At 36.1% G+C, this 12833-nt stretch overlaps 1 protein-coding gene across 1 annotated transcript; it reads right to left on the bottom strand.

Moving 5' to 3' along the window:
* Positions 1-2793: 2793 nt before the first annotated feature.
* LOC103212912 (olfactory receptor 1030-like) lies at positions 2794-3732 on the bottom strand. The gene has a single exon (XM_007958834.1). It carries the CDS (start codon positions 3730-3732, stop codon positions 2794-2796), a length of 939 nt encoding a protein of 312 aa, XP_007957025.1.
* Positions 3733-12833: the final 9101 nt, after the last annotated feature.

Below are 12833 nucleotides of genomic sequence, written 5' to 3' on the forward strand. Positions count from 1 at the left end.
ACAAGAATAATTTCCACACATCTAGGTTAGAAACCTGTTCTATGTTTCTACTCTCTCCAAATATTGCTAACACTTCCATTTTTACAGCTTTATTTATTTATTTATCTACTAGTAAATCTTATATCTACAAAGAGAACATTAACTGCTCCTTTTTTAACTAAGACAGATGTAGTCACAAATATAAGAAAAAGATCAATGGTGTTAGGGTTCAAGCACTTATGTGCTCACTGTGTCAGTAAGACAAGACCTGAGTCTTCAGCAACAAGAAGGCATCAAATTTTAGGATCTGTTCAATGACAATTTGAACAGGGAAGTACAATGAAATCCGTACTCTTGACTCCTAATGAAACCTAGTTCAGTCTATGGGAAGATATATGCAGCATTAACCACCACCACCTGGGTTTGGCCAGAATTTTCCTTGTTTTATCACTGACTGTTTAGTGCCCTGAGAAACCCTCAGTCCCAGGGGAGGGAAAAAAAGTATTGGTTATGCTAGAAAGATTATCCAGTTTCTGTAAACTACATGGGCCTTATTGAGGTCTTTAAAATGTTACTTGTGCAGGGTAGAGAATTCTATAAAATTACATATAGACCTCTCTTGTTCTCTCAGGCTGTCTCTATGCTTAACTCTAGCCACTTAGGATGTAGAAAAAATAATAAAACTGTGCTGGTTTCTAAGCAGTGTCTGATCATGTATTAGTGCCCTGAGGAGAGGCGGGCTTGTTTGTCAATGATTGATTGCATTTGAAAACACATTGCTGGTGTTTTATAGATGCTGGTAGAATATAGTTGTTTAACTCAATGACTCTGTGCATGTGTGTGAGAGAAAAAGAAAGATAGAAAAGAAAGAAAGGCAGAGAAAATGGGGTAAAAAGTTGAGAATGACAGTTGTATTTAAAAATAAATAAATGAAAACATCACTAAGTCAGCACTTAGTGAGACTTGGTAAGATGGAGTCCCATTGCTTGCTTACATAAGACTGTGTGCTCCTCTTTCAGTGGACAAATTGAAGTCCATTGGCCAGAGTATCAAGCAAAAACTCACATCTACAAGTGACTGGCCACAGGGAGGTCTCTTCAATGCTACTTCCTAATAACCCTTTGCAGAATAGTCTCTGCCTGCTAAGAATTATAAGGACAGCCTATAGGGCTGACACTTGACATTGATTGAATGACTCACATGCTCTACTTGTGCTTGAACCCACCTGTGAAGGAAGAAAAAGCGTTCTTGGGAACATCCCATCTGTCATCACAAGTGGATAATTCAGGAGAGTTTATAAGGGTTGGATTTCCCGCTATGGGACTTTCTCACTGGAGATTATAGTCAAAATCATGGAGAAGTAATTAAAATGATGTATATTGCATCATTTAAATGGGAAATGAATCTCAAAGGCAAAATAACTCTCAGAATAATTAGAATTTTTAAATAGAAGAGATACAAAATCTCTTTATCGAGGAGACTGTGTTGAAAAAATTCTGTGTGTGGGGGGGAGATCTTGGTGTCCCATATGATAAAAATTATGTCAGAATTGCATCAGTCACTGCATATATTATGAATAATCTAAACTTCACAGTAGGCAAAGCACTTTCTCTACTCTTCTCTATATTAGTGAAGAAAGTTCCATTTCTTTTTCAGTAAGAAATGCTTGGTAAAAGACAAGAGACTAAAGGGGGACATATTTCATGTATACAAATCATTGATGAGATCAAAATGGATTAATACTTGTTTGAAAATATTAATATTTATCTCTAAAACACAACCTAATTCCTAGGTGAGGGTAGATTTTTGTTGCTTTTATTGCTGTTTGTGTTGTTTTGCTCTTTAATATTATCCCAAAAAAATTCTTATTAAATAATTTTTATTGTTAGAAAATAATGTCTAGTGATAGTTTCCACCTATTTCAGAGAGAAAACCTATTACAATGCTTGAGAAATACAATATAAAATTTTATTGATGAAGAAAATCATTGTAAATATGGTGAATAGAGTTTTCATTTCACAATCTCCATAATGCAAGACGTGAGACTGTGTTGCTCAAAAACAAATAAACAAAGCAACAAACTCACTGCTGTCAAGTCATTTCCAACTCATAACAACCCCTCTTCAGGTTTCTGAGGTGGTATCTCTATGGAAGTAGATTGCCCAGTCTTCCTTCCAAAGAGTGGCTGGTGGGTTTGAACCACCAGCCTTCTGGTTAGTAGTCAAATGCCTAAAGCACTATGCCACCAGAGCTAGCTTAATTAATATGTTGAAGATCCATTTTTCAGGGAGCAAGCAGCTTAACTTGATTAAGTTATCTCCCTGTTTTTCCCATAGGACATTTGAAGAACATGAGCACATGTGGGCTGCGTTCCTAACAGCCATTTTGCACTGTGAAGTGACTTTACTAGTGAAAGCAATGCTCCAAATAATACAACTGTATGGTGTCAAAAGTCCTAATTGAGTAACTCTGGCATACAATCAGAGATTGGGTATTTCCAGATTTTTTTTTTTTTATCTGAAAGTAAAACAAAAGAAAACAAATTGTATTTTGTTTAAGCCAATGTTTTGCTTATTTTCATTGTTGTTTGCAAGATATGAAGTAACTGATACTAGTAGGAATGAGAATGAACTGTTTAATTGGAATGTCCTAGTCTTCCCATTTCTATCATTACCCATAAGAATTTCAACTGAGCCAGCTGTCTAAAAAAAAAGCCAAAATCTTAGTGTGCAAAACTAGCCTAAAATGTAAGATCAAACCCAGCAATATCATATTATAGCACTTGAAAGATTTGTAAAAAGTCACTTAGCACTTTTATTTCCCCAGTTTTTGTTTGCCTATTGCTTTTCTTAAGGCCTCTTTCACATCCTTGTTTCTGAGGCCATAGATCATGGGGTTGAGCATGGGGATCACTGTGGTATAAAATACAGCCACCATCTTACCCTGCTCCACAGATTCCTCTGTGGGGCGTCTCAAGTGCATACAGAAGAGGGTACCATAGAAGATGGTGACCACAGTAAGGTGGGAGCCACATGTAGAAAAAGCTTTTTTTCTCCCCTCTACAGAACGGCTTCTGAGGATGGTACCGAGAATGAACACGTAGGACGTGAGGATGATCAGCAGGGATTGGACATTGCTGTAGCCAGCTACTACATACATTGACAACTCTTTGCTGTAGGTGTCAGAGCATGCCAGCTTGATAAGAGGGGGGTCCGCACAGTAGAAGTGATTGATTTCATTAGCCCCACAGAAGGAGAGGTTGTAGGTCCTCAAGGTCTCCATCACGCTCAGGAGGAAACCATAGACATAAGGAACAGTGACCAGGCGGACACAGACACTCTTGGACATCTTGCTACTGTAGAGCAGTGGATTACAGATGGCCATATAGCGGTCATATGCCATGACGGCCAACATGCAGTGCTCTGTAAGGACCACTGCAATGACGATGTAGCACTGAATCAAACACCCAGCATAAGAGATGGTCTTTTTCTCTGATAAGAAATTCTCTAGCATTTTAGGAGTGACATTTGTAGAAAAACACAGGTCTAACACAGACAAACTTGAGAGAAAAAAGTACATGGGAGTGTGAAGTCGAAAATCAATTTTGATTAAAACAATCATGCCCAAGTTTCCTATCACAGTGACTGCATAGACCACAAGGAACAGCACAAAGAAGGTGACTCGCAGCTCTGGGCGGCTTGTGAGACCCAAAAGAATAAATTCTGTCACTTCAGTGTAGTTTCTTCTGAACATGTCTTTGTCTCATAAGTGAGGCTTTGGCTTTATTATCTAAGGAGAGATATGAAAGTATGTTTTAATTGTTGAAACCTTGGTGAAATATTCTACCTTGTGTAAAAAGATCCTAAGGGCTTTAGTTATTTTTTTCCCAGCAGCATGTCTGTAATCACATATGAGTAGATAGATATAAGGCAACTTACAAATATTTTTCACAAAATGATTTTTTCATTAAGAGGCTTTTTGTTATAACTATTGCACTTAATTTGAAGATTGATGGCAAAATTATAAAGTCTCTCTATACTTTGCAAAGTAATAAAACCTCTACATAACCCATCTGCCAAGGAAGAAATCATTATAGAAATTTAGAAATGCTTATATCTCCTTCTGACACATTTATATACATACAAATAGATGCAGAAACTCTTACAAATGATTTTGACAATTATCTAGGCAAGTTCCTAACTACAAAGCTGAAAAACTGAATCCCAGGGAGATGAAATGACTTATGCAACTTCAAACACCTACCTGGAGGCAGACCTTTAACTCATATTTCCCAGTTCAGTGATGTGCTAATTCACTGTATCTTTCACCAAGTCCAATTCATTGCCTGGAACTCAGTACATCACAACGTTTCATTTATTTGGTGGTGGTGGTGGTGGTGGTAGTGCTGTATGTGTTGTTTGTTTGCTTCATAAATTGGTTGTTTGGGTTCTCATATGAAAAACAACCCTTTGTTTAAGTATTTTATATGGCTATCATCTGGCTGTAAATGTTCCCATCCACTGATATGTGCAGATTTTGTCAATTTGTCCATTAGCTTGAATGTGTGGATTTATGCTTGTTCATCAGTACTTTTATTCTATATGAAATATTTATAGTCCTTTGTTTCTTTCAATTCTTAGTATATGTTTTAATTTGGTCTCTTCTCCCCACCCTCCCAATTTCTCACTAGTTTAGTACACTCATGCTGCACCAAACTATTTTATAATCCTCAAGTAGGCTTATGTTGGTTTTAATATTGCTATATCCAATCCCATTATATCACCCCATTTTCTATTCCCTCATGGTGTTAAACCTGATATATAGTTTAGTCATTAGGATAAAAAAAATTAAGTCAATCACCCAAAAATGATGAAATACCATTTTTAGATCAACTTGTATTATCCACTAGTATACACAAAAAACTAAATTGTCTGATCTGCTTTGATGCAATCAAATATTACTGTATATACTTAGATAAAATACAATCAAAGGGAAATTTAAATTTGTTGTACAAGGAGTATCCATTCATGCATTAATTTGTTTATTCATTAAGTGTTTTGAACACTCACCTTAAAAAGAAAATCTAGAATGAAATGAAGATATTTACAAACAAAAAAAAAAAACCACCAAAAGATTGGAATTAAAGGAAATTCTAATTAATATGCTTTAGGTAGAAAGAAAATAATGCTCCCTCCAACAGAAGATAGTATGAAATGGAGGAAAGAAAAGTAAGGCAATATAAAATGTGTTTATGTGTGTTTACACACATATATTCAAACAATCATTGCCTGAATAAGTAATAGTAATGATGATGATGATGATGTGCAAAATGTGGAGTTAAAAAACAAAGGACAGAACTGAAACTTTCAGAATAAAATAGTAAATCCAAAGTGGTATGATCAGTATTCTTGTGTTCTATAACCCAAGTACTGTTCAGGACCAAAGTTATTATTAATTTTAGATATATTTAGTTAAATATGCATGGTAAAATTCTAAGAGTAATAATCCCAAGAATAAATATATAGCAGGTAAACTCCCAACCAATAGAGAAAATGCTAAAAAAACAAACTCTCAATCTTTATAAAAGGCAAGATGTACAAATGGCATGGTGGGTGCATCAGATTTCCTTGCCTAACTTCACCAGGCAAAGGAAAGAAAATAAAGATCAACAGCCCAAGGCTGATTCCTATGAGGTGGAGGTCAAGCATACCACCACCCTTCAAACATTTTACCAATTCAATCACCAGCCATCCTTCCCTTGGCATTCTCCTCTTCCCTGCTAACTAAAACACTAATTCACCGCCGTCGAGTCGGACCCGACTCATAGCGACCCTTCCTTGGGTTTCCGAGGTGGTATCTCTACAGAAGTAGATTGAGGAGTGGCTGGTGGGTTTGAACTGCCAGCGTTCTGGTTAGGAGTCAAATGTCATAGGCACTACTACACCAGAGGTCCTCTTCTTCCCGACTGGGGTCAATAATTCATTGTAATGGCCACAAAGACTACACTCACAGTTATGGAGTTTATTGGAGAAGTAATGCGTTACAACTTAGAATCGGGATCAAGAGGCATGTAGGAAAGGTTTTCAGTGCAGGACAGATCTCTTAGCTGCTCTTAGTCATGAAAGACTCCTCTCAATTTCCTGAAGACAGCCTCCTCTCACACACTCAGCCCTCAACCTTTATCCCTACTTGAGCCAGCTTCTACCCTGGTTAGGCAAGTGTTGCAAAGCTCTGTAGCTCCTCTACTAAATGCACAGAGGTACCACACTCCACCAGGAAGCATCCTGCCCAAAGGTCCTCAGCTCTCTTGCTCCATAGGTTGGCTTACCCACTGTGATCACCTTGCTTCGTGGGCCAGAAGCCCACCATGCTATCTCATGCCAGTCTCCTGGTTCTGCTGTCACTGTTTCTCTGTCATCCTTCTCACTGTCTTGCACTGTTTCTGGTATTGCAGTTTTCTCTTTCTGCTTCCTGGGTCCAGAAAATTCTTAGCACGAAGACCCTGGGTTTAAAGGACGCACTCTACTAGTGGGTCTTCTTTATTGATGGTAGTGAGGCTCCCTCTGCTTCTGGAATTGGCTTCTGTTAAGCCTATTGAAGTGGCAAAACTGATTATGCCCTTGTTCAATACACCAAGGCACAAATGAATGGACTCAAACCACCAATCTTTCAGTTAGTAAAACCTTGCTGCTGTTGAGTCTATTCTGACTCCTGGTGATTCCATGTTACAGAGTAGAACTGTTCCATAGGATTTTTTCTGGCTGTAATCTTTGTGGAAGTACAATTGCCAAACCTTTCTTCCATGGTGCTAGTAGGTGAGCTCAAACTACCAAACTTCAGGTTAGTAAACTAGTGCAAAATTTTTATGTCATCCAAAGACTTATGGGGAAGAGAGATGCCCGTAAAGTCTGTTCCTGTATAATCCCAACTCTAAGAGTCTTACTACAACCATTTGCCCATATCCTCAAGAATTGACCTTTTTATGACTTAAAAATTAGTGGTTATTGTGAATGAGTCACATGTGAAATCTCAGCATCCAAGGTCTCCCTTCATCTCCTCTATTCTAATCTCTGTCAGTCTCTGTTTGCCTGTTGTTGTTGTTGTTGTTCGCTGTCAAGTCGGCCCCGACTCATAGCGACCCCTCCTTGGGTTTCCGAGGCAGTATCACTACGGAAGTAGGATTGCCCAACCTTCCTTCCTAGTCTCTCCAATTCTTTCTTCACTCCCCTCCTCTCAAGATCCTTTCTTTGAATTTTTTTGGAATTAAATATATATTTTCTGCTAAATCTGTTTTATCTTCAACCTATCCTCTTAACATTCTCTTCAACTTCTTGCTTGTTCTATCTAGGAAAAAAAAAATCGCTTTCTCTATAAGTCTCCCATGAAATGGCTGATAATTTTTTTCTCCACTTTGTCTACACATAGAGCAAATGTTCGCATCTCCTTTTCCATTTTGTCTCTATTCTTTAAAAAATCAGTCAATCCATCAACCAACTTTTAATCTACTAACATCATATTACCCAGTACACTACATTTTGCTGCCAGTTATTAATTCTCTGATCACTTCTCATGATTTCTGTATGATTTTAAAGCAATCCTGCCCACTTGTAGTGTGTAGTGTGTCCAGTACTACTCTTGTCTTAATTCTTGACTTCTTCAATATATGCACAAAGAACACTTGCTTCTCTCAGTTTTGAATTCTTCCCCTTCCATAGCTTTGTCCATCACTACCACTGCCCAAGCTTATGATAACTAGTCTTTTTCATTATAATAACTTCAATACTGTCATTATCTCAATCACATTCATTCCACCAGAGATCCACAGCCTATTTTCTTTGTAACTCATCCCTAGACTACTCTCCTCACCACTACACTGAAACTGCTTTAGCTAAAATCATCAAATCTTCCATCTTGTCCTGTCAGCAAGTATTTGAGAAGGTTGATCAGCTCTCTCTTTGATACACATTGCAGTCTTGGTTTCCAGGACATAACAGTCTCTTGGATTTCCTCCTACCTTACTTGTCACTTCTTCTCAGTGGCTTTTATGATGCCTAATTGTCTTCCTCATTAGCAATGTACATTCCAATTGGGGTCAGGGAGACATAGAGCTCAGGCTTCATGCTTCTCTTTATGCCTTCACCTGAAATCTATATCTTTATAAATGTCATTCACTCCATTATAAAATAAGATAAAAAGTAATCACTTCATAAAGTTCCACATCCAATTATCATTAAAAATATAGCAACCAAGATACAGAAGTGAAGCTCCTTAAATCATCATTTTATTAGAGAAATACTGGAAACATTCCCATTAAAATCCAAAAAAAAAAAAAAAAGAGAAAGATACTCATGATCCTCATTTCTATTGAATATTTCTACTGAATACTGAACTGGAAGACATGGCTACTGCACTAAGATAATAAAGAAAGGAGTAGCAATTGAAAATAACTTTCATTGTCTAAAAACCTTTAAATCTAAATACAAAATGCAAAAGAAGGTACAAACATGTGTTTTGAAAAAAACATGGTTATAGGATCAATATATTCAATTTTATTCCTATGTAAGCAGTTGGAAAATAATTTTAAACAGACATTATGTTTAAGAGTATCAAAAATAATTAAGCAAAAAGAAATTAATCTAAAATAAAGTATTTGGAAATTCATTTTACCCTATAAGAAAACATTACACATATCTTGAAAATAGAGAAATATGCTGTGTTCTCTAAGAGAATGAGTCAGTATTACAAAGAGATAAATCTCAAAGATTATCTGTGGAGCCAACTCAATTCTAATCAGAATCTTGCAGGATTTTTTCAGGTAAACTGATTCTAATATTTATATGGAAAAGTTATAACCAAGGAATATCTTCCTAAGAAAGCAAGAAGCTTCCCATCATACTTACTATAAGCCTCTAGTATTAAAGAAAGTGTGTTATTAACACAGAGTTGGAAAAATTTACCAGTGTAACAAAATAGAAATTCTAGGAAAGGATCTATACACATATGTAACAGATATTTGGCAAATGTGGTACTTTACATCTGGATTATTTCAATATTTGTTGTTGCTTAATTATTTAACTGGATAAAAATTAGATTGCTTTTTGCTTTGCACTACACAGAAATTATTTCTAATTTTGTGTAGCGGTAATATATAAGGGTACCCCTTATACACTTATTGCTTATCATTATATAGATGTTACATGTATTTATTGAAATAATTTATCAAAAGTCATATTAAATATATAACACATCAAAATGAAAATTAAAAATATTAAATATATCATTGTTCTTGTTAGATGCTGTGGAGTCAGCTCTGACCCACAACCACTGTATATACAACAGAATGAAAGTGCTTTGTTCTGTGTCATCCTCACAATCATTGCTATGTTTGAGCCCCATTGTTACAGCTATTGTGTCACATCATCTTGCTGAGGGTCTTTTATTTTTGCTGACCCTCTACCTTATCAAGCATGATGTTCTTCTCTAGGGACTGATCCTTCATGATGACATGTCCAAAGTATATGATATGAACTCTTGTCATTCTCCTTTCTAGGTAACATTTTGATTGTATTTCTTCCAAGATAGACATTAATTTTTCCAGCAGCTCATGGTATACTCAATATTCTTCACCAATACCATAATTTAAGGGTGTCAATTCTTCTTCAATCTTCTTTATTCATTTGTCCAGCTGTCATATGCCTATGAGGCTATGGAAAATACCATGATTTGAGTCAATCACACTTTAGTTCTCAAGACGACATCTTTGTTTGTTAATACTTTAAAAAGGCCTTTTACAGCGGGTTTACCCAACGCAATAAGTAATTTGATTTCTTGATTGTTGCCTCCATGAGAGTTGATTGCAGATCCAAGAAAAATGAAATTGACAACTTCAGTATATTCTCCATTTATTATGATGTTACTTCTTGATATGTTAGTATTTCCAAATATTAATTTCTAAACAAGTGTCATAGTCTAATAATTACACAGAATAAAGTTCACATCTAAATATTTTTTTCTCATGTGACAATTCTGACATTACCATATCTCATTATCAAATACTGGATGAAAGCAATATAAAATCTCTGACCCCTTCCAGAGCAGGCTCAGGCATTCAATGTGAGTATCACTTTATTCTTCATATCTGCTCTAATAATATCAGTGGAACTAACTGCCCTAATTTACTTTCTTGAAGAGGTCATTGAAAATAATAACTATTATTATTATTATTATCATTTAATTCTAACAACTACCTTTGAAATAGGTAATATATTATTTCATTTTACAGTCAAGAACACAAATGGATCCTTGGGTCTTCTGATTTCAAATGTTATTTTCTTAGCAATTAAAAATGTGATATCTTCCAACAATTGTAGAATTACTGTCATGAAATTTTATAGTTTAAATAATACACTTAACTCACTTTGTATGACCTTCAGTACTCATTCCTTCATTCATGAATGTTTATAATTGTCTGTAAGACAAAGCACTAGATGTTCAAAAGAAGTTCGTAGACAAGATAAAGGCAATAGGATCAGGTAGGTGAGCAACCAGGCTAAAGAAGGGTAATATTGCACCTAAGCACACAACTCAGAAGTGGAAGAACAAGGAGAGAATTCCAACATTCCAGCTCCCAGTCTGGTCTTCTTCCTTTGTAATGCTCTATTTCCATGGAAAGCCCATTGCTTTCTCTCAGGGGAATGGGTTGCTTGTGGACAGATAACTATAGCAAAAAGTGTAACAATTCAATCTATCTGATATTATTTCTTCCCTATCTGCAAAAATGATTGGCCCTATGGGCTAACTGGAACAAATATATGAATAAAACAGTAGCTTGAACTAGAGTTCTCATTGAAGTGCTGATGATAGTACAAGCATTCTAGCAAAGACAAGAGATGAAAGAATGAGAGGAAAGAAATAGCCAAGATATCAGTAACATGTTATGATAGGAAGAAATTTGGGCCAAGAATCTAAGACAGTGCCTAGGCATTATGATTCAGTTGGCAATAGGGAAGCCAATAGCTCTTTTCACTGCTCTCACCCCACTAACTATTCCTCTGGTCCAAAGTCTGGGTTCTAGTACAGACTTAGACTCCTAGGAGCTCTGCAACAGCTTTGATCTGATGATTACTCTCCGAATAAAATGATTCCTCAGTGGTCATAGGGCCGTGTCACTTTTAGTATAAGCCAAACATCACTAATCATATTTTAATTCTAGAAGTGTGGAATACAGCAAATAGAAACAACTAACAGATAGATACAGACCTTGTGGAAAAACTGTGAGACTGCCACTGGGGGGAGAGAAACACCCACAGCTAACAATCAAATGTAGTCAGCAGCCTTAATGATGAGTCAGCAGAAATGATGCTACATGTGCAGCCAAGAAAGAACCCTCTTCATCAACTTAATGTTAAAAGGCCCTTGACCCAATTTAGGTCTTTGAGTATGATTAGGACTGATTCATATCTCAAGGACCTTAGTTGAAAGACAAAAACAAGAAAGATATTCTGGGAGGAAAATGTCCCAGAGGAGCAAGTATTTCTTGTGAAAAACCAAGTCCTAGACAATAACAAGTAAAAGTAAACAAGTCACAAACTTATACAATGAGAGAACCAAAAAGGACTTAGAGAGCTCCTCTAAACCCCTCAGTTCCAGATAATGAAACTAAGAGACAACATTCCCATATATTTAGAGGTTACAAAGGAAGACCTGTTTAAACACTTACTTTGCTTCCTAGAAGCCAGAAAAATTTGAAAACAATTAATTCAGCTCCATTGGCCTAAATTATTTCCAATTTGTTCTTATTTTATAGAGATTTAAGTCATGAGAAAATGTTCACACTGCAAAGAGTATTACTGGAAACTAATGAAACATATACTTCAGATCTTTCCTTTTCAGTTCTTCCAGGATGTTTCAAAGACACAGGAAGAATAATAGAAGTGAAAGATCTAAGCAAACATCCATAGATTTCCATCATGAAAAATAAATTGTGCAATTTTTCCCAAGAACTATTGTAATATATCACTATCTAAAAAGTACACAATTAATGAAAAGAATACATAAATTGCTAGATATTAGAAAGTAATATGCAAACACATTTTCCCCACGTACCTATGAAAAGATGGGTGTCTTCTTGGGGGTCTCTTCATGACCCAAAATGTCAAAATCTGGCCACTACTGGAGGATTTATACCCAAGCTACTGACATCAGCAACTATTTCAGGAGAATCTCAAATGTGCAAAGAAGCAATTAGAAGTGGAATCCCAGCAGAGAACACCCTCAGAGGGAAAAAATACTAATTAGTAGCATTATACTGTGTTGGATGAGAACATAAGAGAAACAAATCCATATTTTACATTTTGCTGGGATTCAAATCAATTGTCTGTTCTAAGTAGTAGGGCCATACTTCAGCCAATTCAACACATCAGAACCACAAGCCTTTTGGTTAGCAGTCAAGTGCCTTAGGCACTATGCAACCAGAGCTCCTTTTATGATGTTGAAACAAGAAATTTGCAATGAATGAGTCATTGGTCATGCAAAATTCTACCATGGGATCTCTGGTGTCATTTCCATCACTAAGGCCATATTTTCCAACTACTGATGCTTTTTTGTTTCGAACTTTTGCATTCTAATCCCCAGTAATTATCAATGCATCTTGATTGCATGTTTGGTCAATTTCAGGCTGCAAAATTTGATAAAAATCTTCAATTTCTTCATCTTTGGTTTCAGTGATTTTAGTAAATTTTAATAATAGTACCATTAACTAGCTTTCCTTGTAGTTGTGTGGATATTATCCTATCACTGACAGCATGAAACATTTTGAAATGCTTTTTGATGATGAATATGATGCCATTCCTTTT

The sequence above is a fragment of the Orycteropus afer genome, unplaced genomic scaffold (genome assembly GCF_000298275.1).
Source record: "Orycteropus afer afer isolate SDZICR_OR568_19922 unplaced genomic scaffold, OryAfe1.0 scaffold01153, whole genome shotgun sequence".
Taxonomy (NCBI): Eukaryota; Metazoa; Chordata; class Mammalia; order Tubulidentata; family Orycteropodidae; genus Orycteropus; species Orycteropus afer.